Source organism: Emys orbicularis, chromosome 4 (assembly GCF_028017835.1).
Source record: "Emys orbicularis isolate rEmyOrb1 chromosome 4, rEmyOrb1.hap1, whole genome shotgun sequence".
Classification (NCBI taxonomy): domain Eukaryota; kingdom Metazoa; phylum Chordata; order Testudines; family Emydidae; genus Emys; species Emys orbicularis.
In genome coordinates this window covers 25,047,071-25,070,039 of record NC_088686.1, presented here as the reverse complement: position 1 = coordinate 25,070,039, position 22,969 = coordinate 25,047,071, and the positions used below count along the sequence as shown (strand labels likewise).

At 42.3% G+C, this 22,969-nt stretch overlaps 1 protein-coding gene across 1 annotated transcript in view; it reads left to right on the top strand.

Annotated features, from left to right (window-relative positions):
• The window catches only part of WDR25 (WD repeat domain 25), a 124,140-nt gene that overhangs the window by 5,007 nt on the left and 96,164 nt on the right, over positions 1–22,969 (top strand). Inside the window, exon 2 of the mRNA XM_065403740.1 lies at positions 4,356–5,080. Within this exon, the coding sequence (XP_065259812.1) occupies positions 4,418–5,080 (663 nt within the window). The 5' untranslated portion in view covers positions 4,356–4,417. The remainder of the gene's footprint in view (positions 1–4,355; positions 5,081–22,969) is intronic.

Below are 22,969 nucleotides of genomic sequence, written 5' to 3'. Positions count from 1 at the left end.
TACTGATTCTGCAAATACTTAGGTATGTGCTTAACTCTACTACTGTGAGTAGTTCCATTTCCACTTTCTTTTCAATATGACTTCACAGAGTAATAAAGTTAAGCATGTATGTAAGTGTTTGCAGGATAAGGGCCTAAAGTTGCAAGGGACATGGGCCATATCTTCAAATATATGTGACGTGCTATGCATATCCCTGGTGTCAATACACAGATGGATTTTGTCACAGTTATTTTTAGTAAAAGTCGCAGACAAGTCGGAGGCAATGAACAAAAATTCATGGAAGCCCATGACATGTCTGTGACTTTTCCTAAGAATAAGGGGGATGGGTTTGACTGCTGGGGGGGAGCTGGGAGACAATAGCGCTGGGGCCCCTGCTGGCAGCAGCGGCGGTTAACAGCTCTGGGGCTCCTTCCGCTGGCGGCTGGGAGCTCCGGGGCTGGCAGCGGCCCCTGCCCCGGGACATGAGGCTGAAGCAGAAAATGTCATGGGGGTCTCTGAAAGTCATAGAATCCATGACTTCTGTGACCTCCGTGACAAAATTTTATCCTTAATTATTCTGGATAAAATGTCGTCATTCATACTAGATGTAAGTGTCTAAAAGAAACTTTTTATTTCAAACTACAGTCTTCACGGCTGAGGATGTGAGGGAGATTTCCAAACCTGAGCGATTCTTTTTAGGTGACAGATCTGAGGAACTGTCCCAGATTGAGGTATCATTAGAGGAGGTTTTGGAACGAATTGATAAACTAAATAGCAATAAGTCACCATAACCAGATGATATTTACCCAAGAGTTCTGAAGGAACTCAAATGTGAAATTGCAGAACTGCTAACTGTAGTCTGTAACTTATCATTTAAATCAGCTTCTGTACCAGATGACTGGAGGATAGCTAATGTGACGCCAATTTTTAAAAAAGGGTTCCCGAGGTAATCCTGGCAATTCCAGGCCTGTGAACCTGATTTTAGTACTGGGCAAACTGGTTGAAACTATAAAGAACAAAATTGTCAGACACACAGATGAACATAATTTATTGGAGAAGAGTCAACATGGTTTTAGTAAAGGGAAATCATGCCTCACCAATCTACTATAATCCTTTGAGGGGGTAAACAAGCATTTGGACAAAGGGGATCCAGTGAATATAGTGTACTTTGCTTAAGAGCCTTTGGTGAGGGACCTTGTCAAAGGCTTTCTGAAAATCTAAGTAAGTTGCCATGGGATAAGAGGGAAGGTGCTCTCATGGATTGGTAACTGGTTAAAAGATAGAAAACAAAGGGTAGGTATAAATGATCAGTTTTCAGAATTGAGAGAGGTAAATAGTGGTGTCCCCCAGGGGTCTCTTCTGGGACCAGTCCTATTCAACATTTTCATAAATGATCTGGAAAAAGAAGTAAACAGTAAGGTGGCAAAGTTTGCAGATGATACAAAATTACTCAAGATAGTTAAGACCAGGCAGATTGCAAAGAGCAACAAAAGGATCTCTCAAAACTGGGTGACTGGGCAACAAAATGGCAGATGAAATTTAATGTTGATAAATGCAAAGTAATGCACATTGGAAAGCATAATCGCAACTATACATATAAAATAATTAGCTGTTACCGCTCAAGAAAGAGATCTCAGAGTCATTGTGGATAGTTCTCTGAAAACATCCACTCAATGTGTAGCGGCAGTCAAAAAAGCGAACAGAATACTGGGAATAATCAAGAAAGGGATTGATAATAGGACAGAAAATATCATATTGCCTCTATATAAATCCATGGTACACCTACATCTTTAATACTGTGTGCAGATGTGGTCGCCCCATCTCAAAAAAGATATATTGGAATTGGAAAAGGTTCAGAAAAGGGCAACAAAAATGATTAGGGGTATGGAATGGCTTCCATATGAGGAGAGATTAATAAGACTGGGACTTTTCAGCTTGGAAAAGAGGCGACTAAGGGAGGATATGATAGGTCTATAAAATCATGAGTGGTGTAGAGAAAGTAGATAGAAGTATTGTTTACTCCTTCTCATAACACAAGAACTAGGCGTCACCAAATGAAATTAGTAGGCAGCAGGTTTAAAACAAATAAAAGGAAGTATTTCTTCACGTAACGCACAGTCAACCTATGGATCTCCTTGCCAGAGGATGTTGTGAAGGCCAAGACCATATCAGGGTTCAAAAAAGAACTAGATAAATTCATGGAGGATAGGTCCATCAATGGCTATTAGCCAGGATGGGCAGGGATGTGTTTGCCAGAAGCTGGGAATGGGCGACAGGGGATGGATCACCTGATGATTCCCTGTTCCGCGCATTCCCTCTGGGGCACCTGGCACTGGCCACTGTCGGAAGCTACTGGGCTAGATGGACCTTTGGTCGGACCCCGTAGGGCCGTTCTTATGACACAAAATTACAATTATTGTATTGTTTATTGTTATCTCGTTGTCTCCAGACTGATTCTTGCCTGCATATTTATACCTGCCTCTGGAAATTTCCATTACCTGCGTCTGACGAACTGGGTTTCACCCACGAAAGCTTATGCTCCAATACATCTGTTAGTCTTAAAGGTGCCACAGGACTCTCTGTCAGTGGTGTAGCCAGGGTTGCAGCCGAGGAGGAGCGGTGGAGAAAAAAGGCGCCGGTCCTTCGGTGGCATTTCGGCGGCCCTGCGCATGCGCTGAAATGCCGCCGAAAGACGGAGCGGCGCATGCGCAGGGCCGCCCCACTTCCCCATCCGGAGTGCTGTGTGGGGCACCGAGACCCCCAGCCAGGCTCTCAGGGCCAGAGTCCCGTCCGGAGTGCCGGGAGCCCGCAGCCCCGCTGTGCCGTCCGGAGTGCCGGGAGCCCGCGGCCCCGTTCCGCCGGCCGTCCAGAGCGCCAGGAGCCAGCAGGCCAGCCCGCGACCCCGTTTGCGGCCGCCCGGAGCGGCGGGAGCCAGCCCGCGGCCCTGTTTCGCCGGAGCGCCGGGAGGCGGAAGCCAGCAGGCCAGCCCGCGAAAAAAAGAAAATAAAAACCCGGAAGCAGCCGAGGAGGTGGGGGGGGGGTGCCCAGGTGGGCGGGGGATCAGTGCACTGCTGCTGTTGCTACTCACTTTATCAACAACAAAAGAAGTCTCCTCCCCTGACTGGAACTCGTCCATCTTTCCTCCGGCTCGGACCGCAGCCGCTCATGCCGCCAGCCTGTAGCGAACGCCCCGTCCCCGATAATGGTGGAGGAGTTATCAGGGGACGGGGACGGGGGGTTCGCTACAGGCTGGCGGCATGAGCGGCTGCGGTCCGAGCCGGAGGAAAGATGGACAAGTTCCAGTCGGGGGAGGAGACTTCTTTTGTTGTTGATGAAGTGAGTAGCATACTTACTCGGCGCCACTTCTGGGTCCTTCTGCTTCCGGGCCTCACTCAGCGCTGCTTCTGGGTCCTTCCGCTGTCTCCTCCCTCTTGCCCCTGCGCCCCACAGCGCTTGGGGGGCGGGCGGGGCAAGAGGGAGGAGACAGCGGAAGGACCCGGAAGCGGCGCTGAGTGAGGCCCGGAAGCAGAAGGACCCAGAAGTGGCGCCGAGTAAGTATGAAAATTAAAAAGGCGCCACTTTTGGGGAATGTGGTCAGGGGAAGCGGCCGCTTCACCTGAACGCCCCTAGCTACGCTACTGCTCTCTGTTGCTTTTTACAATTATTTTGTTTCAAATGGACACTAGATAATAGCATCACAAATATCTTGAGCCATGTATGCTTCAATTTTCTAGAGATACCAACATGCTCAGTGATTTCATTATGACTTAACTAAGCCTTTTATGTAAAACTGAAGATGATGCTGAATTTAATACGTGGGTGTGGTTAGATTTACAGATTGCATTTTTAACCTATTCTGTGATCCATTTAGTAATTCTGTGGCTGCTTCTTTTTTCTTCTGTCACTTGGGCCACATTCATGCTCTTTTACAGTACCAATGTGATGGAAGAAAGACTGTCATATTGGCTCCATTTGTAGTTGTTTCTCTGCATAAAGTTACACATCTCCAAGCTACAGCATAATTCTTATTATCCTGTCAGGATAGACCTGGTGGCAGGTCAGGTTAAAAGTGTGCTATCATAACTGCATGGGTAAGTCTGTGCTTTCTTTGTTGTAATCCTTTGCATCAGTTTTGTGGAATGCAGCTTGTTATCTATGCAAAATGTAACTAATGTTTATAAAGTGCTTAGAGATCCCGAGATGAAAGATGCTCTAGAAGTGCAAGTATAGGTGTGTTGAATTAAAGATTAATTTGTGTGGGTAAATATGCATACAAGTGCATATTTATATTTGCAAAAAATATGTTTTTAAGTGATTAGAACCTTAAATATTTTATAGTGAAATGTCTTCTGAATTATTGATTCCTTTAATTGCAGATATTCATCATTTCGGAGGATTTCAGCACAGAGATTATTGGACTTTGCCATATCTGACCAGGATGAATTCATCATTGGTTGCTTATGATGATTCAGATTCTGACACAGAGACTGGAAAGGCTGAAAATCTCAATCTTTCTAGCAGAGAAACCAGACTTGCAAATTCTGCTATGAATCCTATTCAGTATTTTGCACCCGGTGGATTAGGCACAAAATCTACATACAAAATGCAGACTGTTGAGAATACTGCCAGTACTGGCACAAGCATTATTTGTGAAGGTGCTCCTGCATATAAGGTACAGGCTAATAACCGGGATTTGGCAGCTGTTTATCCCTGGAAAGAATATTCTAACAAGGCTGAAACGCTTTCTGGAAATGAAAGTTTCTCTCAGAAGAGAGTACATCAGGACAAGATTGTTACCATAAAGGGAATTAGACCATATATCCCTAAAAGACTTCGACAAGAAAAAACTTCTAAAGTGTATGAAAAAAAAGAATCCGAAGAACAGAGAGAGAGTTGTGCAATACCAGGAGAGCAAATTTCCACAGAGGTTTCTGAATTTATTAAGCCATATTTGGGGTCTAAGAACAAATCAACTGAAATCCCAAGGAACTTGGTGTTTCAGATGTCCAAACACAGTGGTCCAGTTAATAAAGTCCAGTGGTGTCCTGTACAAGGATGGAGCCATATGCTTCTTTCCACTTCCATGGATAAAACTTTCAAGGTAATGTACTTACATGGTGGAATGGTTTGTGTTACGTATCACTCACTTTAAATAGTAAAACAGATGGGAATGGTTATTACTTTCTGAAAGCCTCACTCAGCCTTTTTAGTCTGCCTGTATTTGATAATTGATCCCATGTGTGTAGTACCTATTAAGACCTTGATCAGATCCTTTGCAGGACGAGAGCCTCTTGTAGGCCCCAATACGGCAAGCCTTCTCAGCACACAGTCCCATTTTTCCAGTGGGTAATTAAGGATTGCAGGGAGGTTGTGGAATCTCCATCATTGGAGGTTTTTAAGAGCAGGTTAGACAATCACCTGTCAGGGATGGTCTAGATAATACTTAGTCCTATCTTGAGTGCAAGGGACAGGACTAGAAGACCTCTGAAGGTCTCTTCCAGTCCGATGATTCTATAAGTCTATGATTCGTCCCTTTGCTTATTGTATACCAAAATAAAAGCTTGTGGAGATGATTTAGAATTCATATTTCTAAATCAATTAAGCTATTGAACATAAGCTATTTTAAAAGTCTATATACTATGATTATGGTGCTTATAGGACTTCCTACTAATTTTATTAGAATTTATAGAACAGTGCTTCTATATTAGACACACGATCATTTTTGTTTTTTAATTGAAGAAGCCAGATACAAGTCTGCCAGTAGCTCTTGGTATGACATAAGGAACAGATTTTGTATGAATTCTATTGCTCTTATATTTGATTTTTAAATTTTTTTATTGTAATTTTCAATATATATATCTATGGTAGAAGAATACATCTAAATCCTCAAGTATATTAATGAAGGACTGTTGCCAGAAGCTGGGAATGGGTGAAAGGGGATGGATCACTTGATGTTTACTTGTTCTGTTCATTCCCTCTGAAGCACTTGGCCACTGTTGGAAGATAAGATATCTTTGGTCTGACCCAGTATTTCTGTTCTTATGACTGTGTATTCTAGAGAATATTGCAAAGAGATTTTAAAAAAAAATACTGGGGTGGATATAGATTTTTTTTTTTTTTAAATTCTTACATGTTTAAGGAAGGAAATGTTGTTTAATGATTAGAAAGGACTTGGAGTTGGGATTCCTTAAATGGAAGTTGCTTGTTCCTACTAGTTGGGAGGGAAAACAATAGGTGACCCCAGCTTTTATTTTCAACTCTGATATGGATTCACAGTGTCAAGTGAAAGTTACTTAAATGTTGTAAGTCTGAGTTTACTAGTCTATAAAATGAGTATAAAAATTCTCCCCCATCTCGTGAGGGTGTTGTGAGGCTTTGAGATTTGTAAAGCTCTTTGAAACCCTCACATAAAATATGATACTCAAGTACATATTACTGTGGGGGGGATTTTCAACTAGATCACTATATTTTCAGCAGTTAATTATTTGTATTGTTTTTATGGTTTGCATTGAGCTATCACCCGAAGACCCTAGTCTGGATGGGACTCCCATCAGACTAGCAGTACAAACACATAGGAAGAGACTGTGTTTGCTCTGAAGAGCATTCAGCATAAGGCTTTGATCCTCCAAACTTCTCTGTGTGGTTGAACCCCAGTACCCAAACGGAGTCACACTGACTTTAGTTGGGCTACACATGGTGTCAGGGGTCTACCCATGCAGAACTATTTGCAAGATCATGGTTCAAGTTTCCACTCCTGCGGTTGGATGTGCATGGACAGACCCTTAGATTGGCTATATGACTGTTAAGTGGGGAACATGACTGTTTACAAACAATATAAACACATAGGATGGAGAGGAAGTATTTAGTATGGCACAGTGGGGTATAAGTGAGAGAAATTAGATAAAATAAAGAAGGAAATATTTTAGGTTGACTATCAGAATATAATCAAGAAAGAGGACAGCTTTTTAGTTAAAATACCATCTGGTTTAGTAGTGCAGCAAAAAGCATTAGAAATGAAAAAGCAATATATAACAAAAGGAAAAAGGGGGAAATAGCAATCAATAGAAATTAGAAGTTATGAAGGCAGAAAATTGATAATTGAAGTTAAGAAGCAAAACATCCATGGCAGGTAAGGGCTTAGGACAATAAGGAGGTTAAGTATATTAGGAACAAAAGAAATCCTAGCAATTGTATAAGCCCATTAGTAGTTGGAGGTGGTAAAATTATTAATAATGATGCGTAAAAGGCTGAGATGTTCAATAAATATTTCTGTTCTGTATTTGGAAAGGAGCAGAATGATGTACAACTCTACCTCGATATAACGCTGTCCTCGGGAGCTAAAAAATCTTACCGCGTTATAGGTGAAACTGCGTTATATTGAACTTGCTTTGATCCACCGGAGTGTGCAGCCCCGCCCCCCGGAGCACTGCTTTACCGCGTTATATCCGAATTTGTGTTATATCGGGTCGCATTATATCGAGGTAGAGGTGTACTTGTATCATATGAGGATGTGACATGAGTAGCTGAGGAGATGTTAGACAACATCTGCTAGAGTTAAACATTTTTCAATCAGCATGTTCAGATAACTTGCACCCAAGAGTCCAAAAAGAATTTGCTGAGATTTTGGTCCTCTGATGTTCATTTTTAATAGATCTTGGGATACTGGGGAAATTCCAGAAGACTGGAGGAGTACTAATGTTGTGCCAATATTAAAAAAGGGGAAGCCAGATGACCCAGGTAACTATAGTCCTGTTAAACTGACAGCATTCCTGGGCAAAATAACGGAAGAGCTGAGATGGGATTCAGTTGATAAAGAATTAAATGATAGGAACAGAGCCGTCCCTTGGGGAGGAAAATCAGGGCAACTGCTCCGGGCCCCACGGGCTTGTGCGATTGGCCAGTGCAGTCGGTTCCAGAAGACATAGGCATGGGAACTAGGGGCGCGGGAGGTGCTGCAACACCACCGGGCTCCCGGCTGACGGCCCTGCATGCCTGGGGTCTTGGCTCTGGTGGGGAGGGGGAGACGGGGTAAGGGGGCTGGCTTTCAGTATCCCCACTATTAAAAATGTTCCAGCGCCACTGCCGGAAGACGAATCCATCACTTCCGCAGGGCCCGCCATCTTGTTGGTAGTTAGCGGAGACAGCGCCCCGCTCGGCTGTCTGCGTTTCGGTGCAGTGAATCCCCTGGCTGGAGCCCTGAGGCGCCATGGCACTATTGCTAACAATAGCCCCACGGTAGGTGCCAGCAACTGCCAGCAGCAGCAGATGGCCCAGCACCAGGCTGGATCCATCCCGCCAGCCCAGCCACCGATGCAGAGCAGGGCCCCCAAGCTGGCGGGGGCTGATTTGTCCCTGGTCCCGCAACTCCCTAGGGACGGCCCTGGATAGGAATATAATTGATGCCAGGCAACTTGATTTTATGGAAAATAGGTCTTGAGATTACCTTTATTAATCTAATTTTGTAACTGCAAAGTCTACACTTAAACTTTTGTAAGGCATTTTGTTTAGTTCCGCACTACACTGTGATTAAAAAATTAGCATTATACAATATCAATTGAGCACACATTAAACTGACTAACTGATAGATCTCAAAAAGTAATTGTCAATGGGGAATCATCACTGAATGGGGGTAGTCTAGTGGGGGTCTGAAGAGACTGGCAGTAGGCCCAGTGCTATTCAGTGTTTTTCATCAATTATCTGAAAATAAGTATAAAATAACTGCTGATAAAATTTGTGGATGCAGTCCATACCGGGATGGGGGACTATATCCTGGAAAGCAGAGACTCTGAAAAGGTTTTATTGTTCTAGGGGACAAGTAACTCAGTGTGAGTTCCAGTGTCATGCTGTCGGTAAAAGGGCTAATGTGATCCTTAGATGTATAAACAGGAGAGTAAGAGTCTAGTTCTGGGTGTCCACATTTTAAAAGGATGTTGAAAAATTGGAGAGTGGTCAGAAAATAGCCTGTGGCAGGGCATGCTTGCTCCTGCCTCTGCTAAAGTCCACAAACACCTCAAAGACCTTTTTGCTGGCAAAACACCCAGTGCAGTTTATTTACAATATTAGTTTCCACTACCCTTATACCCCATATAGCCTCACCCCTACTGTCCTAGGGAGCCCTCTGCTCCTGAGGCAAGCAGAGAAGAGCAGTCTGTCTCTTTCTGCTTCCTCCTCTTCCCACTTCCTTCCTGTGCATTTTGTATAATCTGCCTAGTGGCCTAATTAGCAGCTTAGTTCTCCTCAGCCCATCAGTTAGGCCCAGCTCTTTTTAATGAGGTCTGTTCTGGAGTATGTAATTAGAGTTGCAGTGAGCAGAGTCCTGACTCAGATGCTGTTGCCCAGCCCTCTGTCACAGAGCCCCAAAATGATTTGAGAGCTGGAGAAAATGCCTAACACTGAGAGACTTTAATTGACAAATCTGTTTAATTGATCAAAAGAAGATGTGAGAGGTGACTTGATTACAGTGTATATAAACCACCTTTTTCTCCTTATTCTATTGTCTGGGGTTGGGCTGTTGTATGGGCATCTACCATCTTCAACGGTCTAAGAAAGCACTAAAGTCCACCTCCTTATTATCTTCTTTGATGCAATCCATCCATAGCTTCCTTGGCTTTCCTCTGAGTCTCTTTCCTACTAACCTCTCTTGCCATGCTATCCTCACCAGCTTTCTCTTCATTCATCCTCTGTATGTGCCCAAACCAGCGAAGTCACACTTCCTGGATTTTGTCGGCCACATCATGGACTTTGTCTTCATCCTAATGCTTTAATTTAGAAATCTTTATAGTGCAAAGACATTGCATCTTGAACACCTGTAGGCGTTGAACCTGCCATCTCTTTATGACCCATGCTTCCTCACCATACAGCATTGTGGCGCGCTCCATTGTGTTATACCGATGGGATTTCATTCTCAGTGACATATACTTATCATGCATGACACCTGAGATGATATTCCACATTCTTTCAGTGCTCCCCAGTCTGGAATTCATCTCACATTTAAGGTCACTGTCGTCTGTAACCCAGCTGCCAAGGTATTTAAACTGGTCATTCTGGTTTAGTTGCACTCCATTAATCTCTGTAGCCAGTTTCCCTGTGGCACCTCTACTGACCCTCATGATCTCAGTCTTAGTCATGCTCATTTGCATCCCATACCTGCTTAGCTGGTCTTACCACTGGTTTACTATTTCCCCTAGGTCTTCTTTTGAGGACACCCTTTTTGCTATGTCATCTGCATATAGTAGCTCCCCACCTTTTGCCATTGGTATTTTCCTGGTGATGTAGTCCATCTGTATGGTAAACTGCAGCGGACTGAGGGCCAATCCCTGATGCAGTCCAACTTTCACTTCAGAGGGCTTGTCGTTCCAAAACATGTTCGGAACACTGTTTTAGGCAATCTGTATAGTGCATTCACCAGAGTTATTAAATCCTCAGAAACTCCATATTTCCTTAGCACTGATGTGAGCATCCTTCTAGCCTCTTTATTTTATACCTTTTCTAGGTCTATAAAGGCCCCCACATATCCTGTTGTTACTCTAGCTGCTTCTGTATCACTTGCCAAATTACACACATGGCATCTTTGGTTCTTCATCCTTTCCTAATGTCAAAGTATTCTTGTTCGAGGAGCGGTTCCACCATTCGCCTAATCTGAACATCCATGATGCATTCCAGTATCTTCATCCCATGGAATAGTAACTTTATCACTGGATAGTTTCCACGTTCATGGATGCTTCCCTCCTTATATATTGGGACCAAGGTAGACTTGCACCAATATTCGGGGATTCTTTTGTCTTGCTATACAGTTTTAACTATTCTGCCCCTCAATTTTATACCCCTCTTGCTCAAGACTTCCACCACATCCGCTGTCACTTCATCAGGACTTTGTGCTTTGCTATTCTTCATTTTTTTTGTACTGTTTCTCACCTCCTTCTCTGTTATGTCAGACTCCAGCACCACATTAGGATCACATGTTGGCAACTCTGCCCACTGGGATTTTGCCTCATTTAAGAGACTCTGAAAGTATTGTTTCCTCCTCTCCTTCACTTGTTCAGGTGTTGATAGCCTTCCCATGTCATCATTTACAAATCATGTTGCAATACCAACCTCCTTCCCTATGCATCTTATTTTTTGCAGTGCTGTAGATCTTTTTGCCAGCCAGCTGTAGGTGGTTCACAAACTCAGTGTACAGGTCATCTAGGGCATTCTCTCTTGCCTTCCTCACTGCCCATTTGGCAGCTCGCTTTGCATTCTTTCATTTGCACTCGGATTAATTTCTTTTTCTTTAGGTGCCATTTCTTGTTTTGGATTGCTACCTGCACTTCATCAATCCACCACCACTATTCTCTCTCCTTTGGTTTTCCCCATCTGCATTGTCCATAAACCTTTTCTGCAGCCGCAATCCACGTTATTTTGAGGTAGTTCCACTCCTCTTCAGTCGATGCCAGATCTGTTTCCAGGTACTTGTCCTCTACTACTTGCACAAACTTCTTTGCTGCACTTCCCCTTGACTTCCTATACTTTTAATCTTGTTTCTTTTGAGCTTAATTCCCTCCTTGTCCAATACTCTACCACAATCTTTGCCACAAGAGGCTTTTGCTGCGGTGCTACCATCTTCTTAGTTATCACTTTGCAGTCCATAACTTGAGTCCACTGAGATTTCTTTGCCAACATCATGTCAATCTGGCTTTTGTTTCAGCCAGTAATGTATGTGATCCAATGACTTATATCCTCTTTTGAAAGCATGTATTGGCTACCATCCATTGGTGTGCAATACAAGTCTAGTAATGCTTTTCCCCCCTCATTTATGGGGCTGAGGTTTAAATTTCCTAAGCACATTTCATATCCCTCGGGATTTTGCCTGTGTGTGCATTCATATCGCCCAGCACCAACAACAGCTCCCTTGACACTGCTGTGTCTGACGGTGCCTGCAAGTCTTGGTGTAAACTCTTTGTCTCTTCTTTGTCATGTCCTTATTGAGAAGCATACACAAACAGAGCATTCTGCTGGATTCATACAGCCATCAGTCTGTCACTTCTCTAAAAACATCAATCACCACCTTCCTCAGTTCTCCTCTCACTTCCACCCCAACTCCATTATCCCCATTTTGTCACCTACATAGAAGAGTTTACAATCAAGCTCAACTCTTTTGCTGCATTCCTTGGTCATCATGTTTCCTATAGGCACAGAACATCTGTACCTCTCCTTTCCTTTCCATCATATCAGCTACTTCCTTTACAAGTCAAACTGGATACGTTTGGTGTTGTTACATTTATAATATAGTTCTGGCTGTTAAGGTCACTGCTTTTCACCTGGCTTTTTGCTCTGACCACTAGTCCCCCTGATCCTAGAGGATAGCTCAGACTCTGGCCACCAGAAATCCTATTGGCCCGGGGCTGCCAGGCTTGAGGTGTGCAAACTTCTAGCATGATGCTGAGATGCCCTCCCATCATTATCAGTAGTCCCTGAGAAGTACAGTGATTGAGAAGCATACATTCCAGTCTTACCCTCACCCCTTTTTACAACCAGTATTTACTACGGCCCTTTGGCAACTCTCCCAAAATATGAAACTGCTTGCACCAACATAGTCACCTTGCGCCAAAAAAAGTATAGTGTATCGCTTGGTATTCCTGACATACACCACAGTGAGAGGGCCTTTCTCCAATTGAACTTAAGTACATGCCCGCTCTCTTCCCACATTCTTGTGGTAGATTTGGTGGACGGTCAGCAGGTGGTACTGGTATTGCGGCTGCCCAATATCAAGCTTCGTTTGACCCGGGGATGGAAGTTTGAAATCAGAGTTTTCCTTTTCCTGGGTAGGCTGGCTTCCTGGACTGAAGAGCTCCATTTGCCCTGAGCTGTCTGGTTATTTTTAAAAGGTGCCAGATACCTGCCTCTCTCACACCTATTTTTGGTTTAAAAAACAAAAACCTACACCTCTGCCGCATGAAGGATATTTCATATTTGTTGGGAACTTTCATGGGGAGAAAATCCTGTGTACTGAAGGGCTTTTCAATTTAGCGGAGAAAGGCATAACAAAAACCAGCAGCAGGAAGCTGAAGTCAGATAAATTTATGTCAGAAATTAGGCACAGTTTTTGTTTTTTTTTTTTTTTTTTTTTTAACTGAGGGTGATTGTTCCGATGGTGACTCTACCAAGGGAATTGGTGGATTTTCCTCTCTTGATGTCTTCAGATCAAGACTGGATGACTTTCTGGAAGTTATGCTTTAGTTCAACACAAGTTCTTGGGTGAAAATGGGTGATGCACAGGAGGTCAGTCTAGATGATCTAGGTCCCTTATGGCCTTAAAATCTATGAACAGCAATCAAACCGAGGATAACCCAATGACTTACAGACAGTGGGATGTTGAATGGTCTTCCAGGAAAGTAGTAGAAGTGCCATCTGTTGAGAGCATTAATAGAGTAGGCAGAACAATATAAAATATACTTCAGGAAACAATCCTGCATGGACAGTGAGAAGGAATGCATGATTATAGAAGGAATTTTCCATGGCTAATTCGTATGATTCTATACAAGGAGCACAATTTATGGTTGAGATTCCTGTGTCCAGTTGAAGATTTGCATGGTATTCAGTTACATTAAGTGCTTAATAATAATTTTCTACCACTGAAACACATACTAGAACAGTACAGATGTAATATTTCTAACTATCTTTGGAGAAATTTTGGATTGCTAAATAAATCTGAAATAAATGTAAATGCTTCACAATGCTTTGACTGTTCTGTTTTCATAAAGACAAAACAATTGGTGAATGACTCAAAAGGTTCAATGCTAAGGGCAATGAAACAAAAAACACTTCATTTCAAAATAGTTTTACAATTGATCTTTGAATTTCTGAATTATTTTTTTATTTTTTGTTGTTTTTAATTCTATTTTTTAAAAAACCACACCGATATGAAACTATCAATTTGGCCCCCAGCTATTGTGGCCTGTTATAACAATGATTTCTTTTCCTTTTGTAAAAAGCCTGTCTCTCTGTATTGATTATAAACCATTGCTCACAAGAACCTTATAATTAAAGCACTTTACATGTTTACTGTAATGACCTTGCCAAGAATTATGAGGTTCTGGTGTAAGACTCCCCACAGTGCCATGCTTCTCATTTCTCTGCTAATTTCTCAAAATTAGTAGTTGAATACTTCATGTTTAGTTTAGTCAATGTGATGTCTTATTTTTACTTTCACTAACGAAATTGAATATCTTCCCACAAGAGGGACTATTGCTTTCGTATGATTCACATTAGAAATTGCCGCCTTGTATTAACCTTGCAATTATTTAACTGGTTGTAATGATCAGTGCAAGTGGCACTTCACCAATAGGTGATGCTGTATCTGTAACTTAGCAAAACAGGACAATTTTAAGCTATTATGTTGTCTTTGGGAGAGAGGAGATGATCTAGAAGGAGTTTAAGTCCTGCCTGTGTGTGCTGGAGTTACTTTCAGTGTTCCAATAAATCTTTCAGAGACTGTGCACCACATACTTTGAGGAGATGTCATGTGCTATCAGAAAATAAAATACTAATCTCCAGCTGGAGTTTCTGCCTGTGGGCCTTTCAGGTCAACCTGTGTGAACTCCCAGGGCTTACTAGGATGGAGCATTTCCTCTAAAGGAGTTCTGCCTCTCCTTTCTGGTGCTTTACAGGTAAGTCAGGAAAGTACCTAGTCCTTAACATCTGCAGCCATGCCCAGCCAAAACAATCTCTTGGGTACCCCAGGTGGCCTGTTGCTGGTTATCATGAAGACTCTTCAATTCTTGCCAGATATCTTTACAAGACCAGTCTATGTGTACTCTCACTGCCCTCAACTGGCTGAAAACATCTGTAACTAGATTTTGGTTTCCAGGTTTATGATACTCTATGAACCTGTCTTCCTGGGCATCCTTCCAGGTTGTGCTTCCAGGAGAACTGCAGGACACTGAGGTCTGTGTATGCTGTGAATTCTGTACCTAGTAAATATGGACAATAAGCCCTTAGGGGCCTCCACAGTATCCAGATGCTCCAGTTTTGCAGCTGAATACTTGGTTTCCTTTTCATTCAATTTGTGACTTCCAGAAGCTGGTCTGTGCCTGCTGAGCTCAGTTTGTTCAAGTGCAAATCCAGGTTTTGCATCTTTTGAGACAGAACAGGTTACTGTGAATAGACAGGGTGGATCTGAGAATTTAAGCACAGTATGGTTTAGAAGTCCTTCCTTCAGTGACTCAAAATCTTTTGGGGGTTTCTCTGTCAGGACAAAGTCACTCTTAGCTGGTGTAATGATGCTACCCTGCTCTGTGAAATTTGGGACAAATTTCCTGTAGACTCCATAGAGGCTTACAAACTGCAGTACCTCCTCCAGTTTTGTAGGAGACCTTCAGTCCTTTATAACATTCAGTTTCTGGAGTTGGGGCTCCAACTCATCATTACTGACTGTATGTCCAATGAAGGTGATGTGAATCTTAAATTGACACGTGCTTCCTGTAGGTTTAAACCCTGACTCCTTAAAAAGCTTTAGAATCTTTCCCACTCCTACCAGATTTTTCTCCAATGTTTTTTGGAAACAAATGAAGTAATCTAAGTAAAGTAAATCATCCATAGAGTGTCACCAAAACAGTTTTTTCCATTGCTCTTCAGGAGTCTCTTTAAGATGGTATCCAGATACCAAATGGAAACCATAAAATATTTTGCACCTGACATTTCATCCGGGGTATGAGTTCAAGTTAGCTACCATCTGTGAATTAAATCTCCTGTAGTCAGATGGTGTCGGCGAGAGGGTTTTGGCTTCTTCGACAATAAGCTGATGTTCCAGGAAGGAGCATTACTGTGCTGGTTTGGGTTCTCTCCATCAAATACTAGGAAGACCATCTTTGGACATTTTCTGGCTAACCTGAGAAGGAAAGCTTTAAACTAGGTCTTATGGGGGATGGTGACAAAAATCCGGCCAATGCGCATCCAGGCTTAAGTAATGAAGACAAGGGGAAGGGGCTAAATTCTGGAGAAGGGACTGGAAACCACAATTGCATTAAAGAGGCAAGAAGAAAAACAGGGCAGTCTGCAAAGTATCTTTGATGCCTGTATGCCAATGCAAGGAGTATGGGGAACAAGCAGGATGAACTGAATCTCATGGTATATGAAGAAAATTATGACTTAATTGGCAATACAGAGACTATGTGGGACGACTCCCATGATTGGAGTACCAGCATTGAGGGATATCGCTTGTTCTGGAAGGACAGGTATGGGGAAAAAGCAGGTGGTGTTGCGTTGTATGTCAATAATGTATATGCTTACTCTGAGGTCCAAGAGGAAGTGAGTGGCAAACCTACTGAGAGTCTCTGGGTGAGGACAAAAAAGGAAAAGAATAGTAACAATGTTATGGTGGGGGTCTATTATAGACCGCCAAATCAATCAATTCCCTTTGGTTGGGAATTGGTCCTGCTTTGAGCAGGGGGTTGGACTAGATGACCTCCTGAGGTCCCTTCCAACCCTGATATTCTATGATTCTATGAAAAGGCAGTGGAAGATGCATTCTACAAGCAGGTAGCTAATTTTGTTAACACACGTGAGCTAGTATTAATGGGGATTTTAACTGTTGGAAGACTATTACAGCAAAACATAGTATGTCCTGCAAGTTCTTAGTTCCAATGCAGAGGAAAGATAAGAAGAGCCACAAGTGGCCAATGTGGCTGCACAAGATGCATTTTAGCTATCTAAAAATCAAAAGGGATACATACAGGAAATGGAAGGAGGAGCATGTCACCAAGGAAGTATACATGAGAATAGAGCGAGCATGTAGGAACAAAATCAGGAAAGCCAAGGTAAAGAATGAGTTACTGCTTAAATGTTGGCAACAACAAGAACATGGTTCTACAAATATGTCAGACAAAAAAAAAGAAAGATCAGGGATGGTGTGGGTCCACTGCTCAATGGAGAAGGTGAGCTGGTAACAGAAGATGATAGGAAGGCAGAGCTGCTCAATGCCTTCTTTGCGTTAGTCTATTCACAAAAAATAGTGTGACCAGACAACTAGTGAAGTTACCAAAGACAATAAAGGGAAAGGGATTCAGATCAGGATAAGTAAAGAACATGTCAGAGGACTAACTTGATTGAATTCAAGTCAGCAGAGCCTGATGTTATTCACCTGAAGGTACTCAAGGAATTAGCTGAAGAAATCTCAGTGCCACTGACAATAATATTTACAAACTTGTGGATGACAGGAGAGGTCCTGGAAGACTGGAAAAGGGCTAACATAGCACCCATCTTTAAAAATGGGGAAAAGGAGAAGCTGGGAACTATAGACCAGTCAGCCTGACCTCGATACCTGGGAAGCTACTAGAGTAATGTATAAAACATTCAATTTGCAAATACCTGGAGGATGAAGGGGTAATCACTAGCAGCCAGCATGGATTTACTAAGAACAAATCATGCCAAACCTGCTTGATTTCCTTCTTTGGCAGGGTAACTGGTTTGGTGGATAGGAGGCATGTGATGGACATAATATACCTGGACTTTTAGCAAGGCTTTTGACACAGTCCCACCTGACATTTTGATAAGTAGACTGGAGAAATGCAGGGTCAGTTACATAATTGGTTAAACAACCACAAGCAACGAGTAACTATTAATGGAATGATGTCAGATTGGAAGGCGGTCTCAAGTGGGGTTCCACAGGGATCTATTCTGGACCCAGTGTTGTTTAACATCTTTATGAATGACCTCTATGTAAGAATAGAGAGCATATTGATCAGATTTGCAGATGACACAAAGCTGGTGGGGGTTGCAAAGACTTTGGAGGATAGAGCTAAAATTCAAAGGGATCTTGATAAATTGGAGAACTGGGCTATAGACAACAAACAGAAATTCAAAGACAAGTGCTAGGGAAGGTGCTAGGGAAGAAAAACCAAATGCATAAATACAGAACGGGGGATAATTGGCTTGGAAGCAGCACCGTTGAGAAGGATCTGGGAGTTGTGGTGGATCACAACCTTAACATGAGTCAACAGTGTGATGCTGTTGCAAAAAACCAAAGCAGTTTTGGGCTTCATTAACCGAGGCACAGCATGCAAGTCCTGGGAGGTGAGAGTACTGCTGTGCTCGGTGCTGGTTAGGCCTCAGCTGGCATGGTGTATCCAATTTTGGTCACCAATGTATAGAAAGGATGTAGAGAAACTGGAAAGGATCCAGAAGTGAGTGACAAAGATGATCAAAGGGATGGAATGCAAGCCATATGAGCAAAGGCTGAAGGAACTGGGTATGTTTCATTTGGAAAAGAAGAGATTAAGGGGAGGACATGAAAGCAGTCTTCAAATACTTGAAAGGCTGCATTGGCCTGCTAAACCCAGGGTTATGAGTTCAATCCTTGAGGGGGCCATTTAGGGATCTGGGGCAAAAAAATTGGTCCTGCTAGTGAAGGTAGGGGACTGGACTTGATGACCTTTCAAGGTCCCTTCCAGTTCTATGAGATAGGTTGTTCTCTCTTGCCACAGAGGGCAGGACAAGAGGCAATGGGTTCAAACTATAGCATAGCAGACATAGATTACATCTCAGGAAAAACTTCCTAATTTTAAGAACAGTAGAACAATGGTACAGACTGCCTTCAGAAGTGGTGGAAGCTCCTTCCCTGGAGGTTTTCAAAGAGGCTGGATAACCATCTGTCTTGGATGGTTTAGATCGGGGTGGGCAAACTTTTTGTCCCGAGGGCCACATCAGGGTGCGAAACTGTATGGCGGGCCGGGTAGGGAAGGCTGTGCCTCCCCAAACAGCCTGGCCCCCGCCCCCTGACTGCCTCACTCAGAGCCCCCGACCCATCCAACCCCCCCGCTCCCTGTCTCCTGACTGCCCCCCCCACCGACCCCTATCCGCACCCTGCCCCTGACAGGCCCCCCGGGATTCCCACGCCTGTCAAACCACCCCCTGCTCCTAGTCCCCTGACTGCCGCCCCCCGGGACCCTCTGCCCCTTATCCAACCCTCCCCCGTCCCCTGACCATGCTGCTCAGATCAGCAGAAGCTCACAGCCCCACCGCCCGGCTGGAGCCAGCCGCGCTGCCCGTGTGGTGGCGTGGCTGCGGGGGAGTGGGACAGCAGGGGAGGGGCCGGGGGCTAGTCTCCCCGGCCAGGAGCTCAAGGGCTGGGCAGGATGGTCCCTTGGGCCGGATGTGGCCCGTGGGCCGTAGTTTCCCCACCTGTGGTTTAAATACAACAAATTCTGTATCGTGGCAGGGGTTTAGATTAGATAACCCTTGCAGTCCTTTCTAACCCTATGGTCCTATGATTCTAATGTCTCCTCAAGTCTCCATTGAGCTTTTTCACAATAACAATTGGGGATGTCCAAAGTGATGTTGATTGTTCTATCAGGCCATGCTCCAGCAAGTGATTTAGCTTCTCTTTCACTTCTGTCTGGTTTAAACTCAATCTGACGTTTCACCTGTTCATATCTCCCAAGCTCTTCATTGTTTCTGAAAAACACATTAGCATACTATAAGAGCAGCTGTTTTAATATAGCTGCTCCTATCAAATCAACCCCAAGTTCTTTCACTGACTGGGATGCTTCACAGCTCTTGGTCTCTGACTATGTGAGAGGTGTTGAGACATCAGCTACATTGAACACTGTTCCTGTGATCTGCTTTTTCACTAGATGCTTTCCCTGGTCAGTCACATTAATTGTTTGTATGCAGAACTCCCCCTTTAGTCCCGCTTGAAATAGAGTTCTGCTAAACAGCAATCCTGAGTGGATATTTGTTATTTTCAAACACTCTTACAAGGGATACCAGCAAGAATAGAAGTCATGGAATTCCACTCCTTAGTATGATTCTTAGCTTGTGATAGTGTAATGTTTCCAGGGCTTTGGGTTCAGATAATGTTCTTCTGGGTTGGATTTGCACAGGAATGTATTTTTGATGGGAGAAATAAACTTCTAGAGAGAGAGCATACAATGTAATGTAGCATGTACTGTTATTCTAAAACTGTTCCTATTAAAATACAAGCCTTTGTTTTTGGTGAGTTACTTTTACAAAATGAAGAAGAAATGCCAATATTTTGTAATGGATCATTTGAAAAGAAGAATATTGTAAAACAGGAAGAGCAGACTCTGTTATCTAGCATATTTCTAATAAGCTAAATCAGGAAAGGAACTCCAAAACTGAGTTTGCATTTCCATTTCATTTGAGGTTCTACTTTCATTAGAGTTAAGTTACTTACATAGGATTTATTAAAACTGGGATTTTGACCTTTTTAGCTACTTTCTTAACCAAAAAGGAGGTCTGAAAACATTGGGTTTCTTTTTGTTTTTATATTGTCCTTGTTTTTTGTCTTAAAAGCATCATGACAAGTCTGGTTTTCTCTAGTTTTTCTGGAGGACTCTTTGGCATGTCATGAGATATGCATTGTGAGTTCTCAAACCTTTAGTGAAGCAGTGGGAGTCTTGAATCTTTGAGAAAGAGATTTTTTCTTCTAAATGCCCATTGGGCATTGGTGTTTACAAAAATAAACAGAGATTTAAACAATCTGCCTAAAAATTGCTTCTCCTTTCAGTTGCTCAGTTTTGAGTCTCTGATGATATAATAATTTCACTAGTTGTCTAGTCACCATAGTCTTCCAAGCAGACAAAATTTGAATTCCTAATTTGAAAATGTCTTTTTGTCAAAATCCTTTTGTGTCTTCTTTATATAAGATGAAATGGAGGCCACAAGCCAATATTCCCCCCCCCCCCCCCTTTGCAAGTCAGCTTTAACACTCTAAACAGGGTCAGCCCTTGTTAGTAGTTGAAGGACAAGACTTCTAATGGAAACCTCAGAGGGGTTCAGGAAGTGCTGCTGGTTATTTTGGTAAAGTTAGCACTAAATCAGTGCCCCAGTATGAGTGGGGATGAGTCATTGTGACGCTGGAGATGCTGATCAGTTTCAAATGGACATAGTATTCTTCACTTCAGTTTAAAATCAGATCTGATCAAACCAGTTTCAGCTCCAGTGACTTCAACAGGTCTAAATTTGAACTCTTGTCCTAAACTGTTGTGCCGTGTACTTAGTGGTTGAGTACTGCCCCAGAGTTGCATTTCAATTATGGGTAAAATGTATTATATACATATAAAGTTTGGTAAAGCACTTTGGGATGAAAGTTGTTATAGCCATGTAAGATTGTTATTAATATAAGGTCTTAACAATATCTGTCATGTTATCCATCTTGTCCTTTTAATAGAAAGAAAGGCTAAAGTTCTGGAGATGGAGAAAACAAACAAAAAATCCAGAATCATCTTTCACCTGGAGCAATCTTAAAACACTAAGCTGGGATTTTCAAATGAGTTTAAGGGAGTTAGGTGTCCAAATCCAATTGAAATTCAGTACAAAATGGCCACATACTCCTCTGAGCACCTTTAAACACACCAGGCTAAATATTATCAAAATAATAATTTGGCAGAAATAAAATTACTATGCAGAACAGAATATTAAAAATGTTTAAATGTTTTAAAAAAATGTGCAAAAGTGCTTTACTGAATAGGGATGGACTTAATCATGTACTCAGGTGCTTTCCTGAATTAGGGCCACACTGCACAACCCGTTTAATGACCAATAATATAAAAAATGGTGTTCTTAGTAGCTCTGCAATAACAAATGCAAAATAAAATTAAGACATTATGAAGAGGTTATAAATATTTAAAATAAACCTGCCCCAGAGAAGAAAATTAAAATGTTCATTATAGAATAATTCTCAAATGAAATATTAAAAAAGAAAAACTCCAGTTGTGAAAGACTTCTGAAATATTTTAGATATTAAATATTTTAAAAAAATCTGTTAGACATACAGCAATCTTTAATATTAAAAATAACTGAAAAAGTATTTCATAGTTATTCCTCAAAAGTAAATGCAGATTTTTAATAGGGTGTTAGGGTTGCCACCTCTGAGGTGTTGAAAGCCTGGCCACCGACACCACCCCACCAGCAGAAACAGGCCATTTCCCTACCAACAAAAAGTGTCCTGGTGTCAACTATAGCTAACTATTACTAAAATGTTTGAAATCCATTTTACACACACATGTGCCATATGTGTATTTTTATGTTGTTTTCTCATTTTCCTATCTTATCCTAACATGGTGCCACAGTCCCAGACTACCAGGGTGTGAATTGTAGAGCACTCTAACATGTCCCAGATGGGAACTGCCCTACCCCTGTCCGCAGCATATTAAATGTTTTAATCAGCAAAGGAGTAAAAACACTGGCCAGGCCAGCTGAAAACCGGATCGGTGGCAACCCTATGATCTGTAACATCTTTAGCACTTGCATACTTTCTTGTATGTATCCTTCAAGCCAGTAGGGGGCACAGTTAGATTAAATATGGGCATTATAGGGATCTGAGACTAATTGTATTAAGGCTTCATTGTCACAGGCCCATGAATCTCCAATCACTGTGGAAAGAGTACTTTGTAGTTTAGGAAATAAGGTAATGGTGAACAGCTTAAGGAATTTCTTTCTTTCCAGATACAAGTTTTTTGAAAAAGTATGCGATTGAAAATAGTGATTTATGTTATAAAATGTGGATTTTTCTCACAGTGCCACTTTTCTTTGAAACTATGAAGTATCAAGAAGTATGTAAAGTGCTTATGAAAAGGTTGCATGTGAATATGAACAAGCATTTGAGATCTCTGTTAGAGGAGATACAGTGAGTATGTAACATGAAGAATAGACAGCCAGAATGGATGATTTATTAATCTGAGCTTCAGGTTTGAAACATTTAGCCTTCTTAGAACCACAGATTTGAATCCTAGCAATGCGGACTCAGTCCTTTCAATGGGAGTATTCATGGTACTAAGTAGACAATTTGTCTAATAGTAAATATTTGTAGGATTAAACCCATAGGCTTCAGTCATGCAATCTGATCAACGCAGCCAGATCCTGATGTTTGCATTGTCCCATTGAAGTCAGTAAGGCTTCATGTTAGCATGGGGTCCTGTCTGTGCAGATCAGATTGACCATGGCTGATACTGCATAGTTTAGAAGGTTTTTTAAAAAAAATAAATGAAAA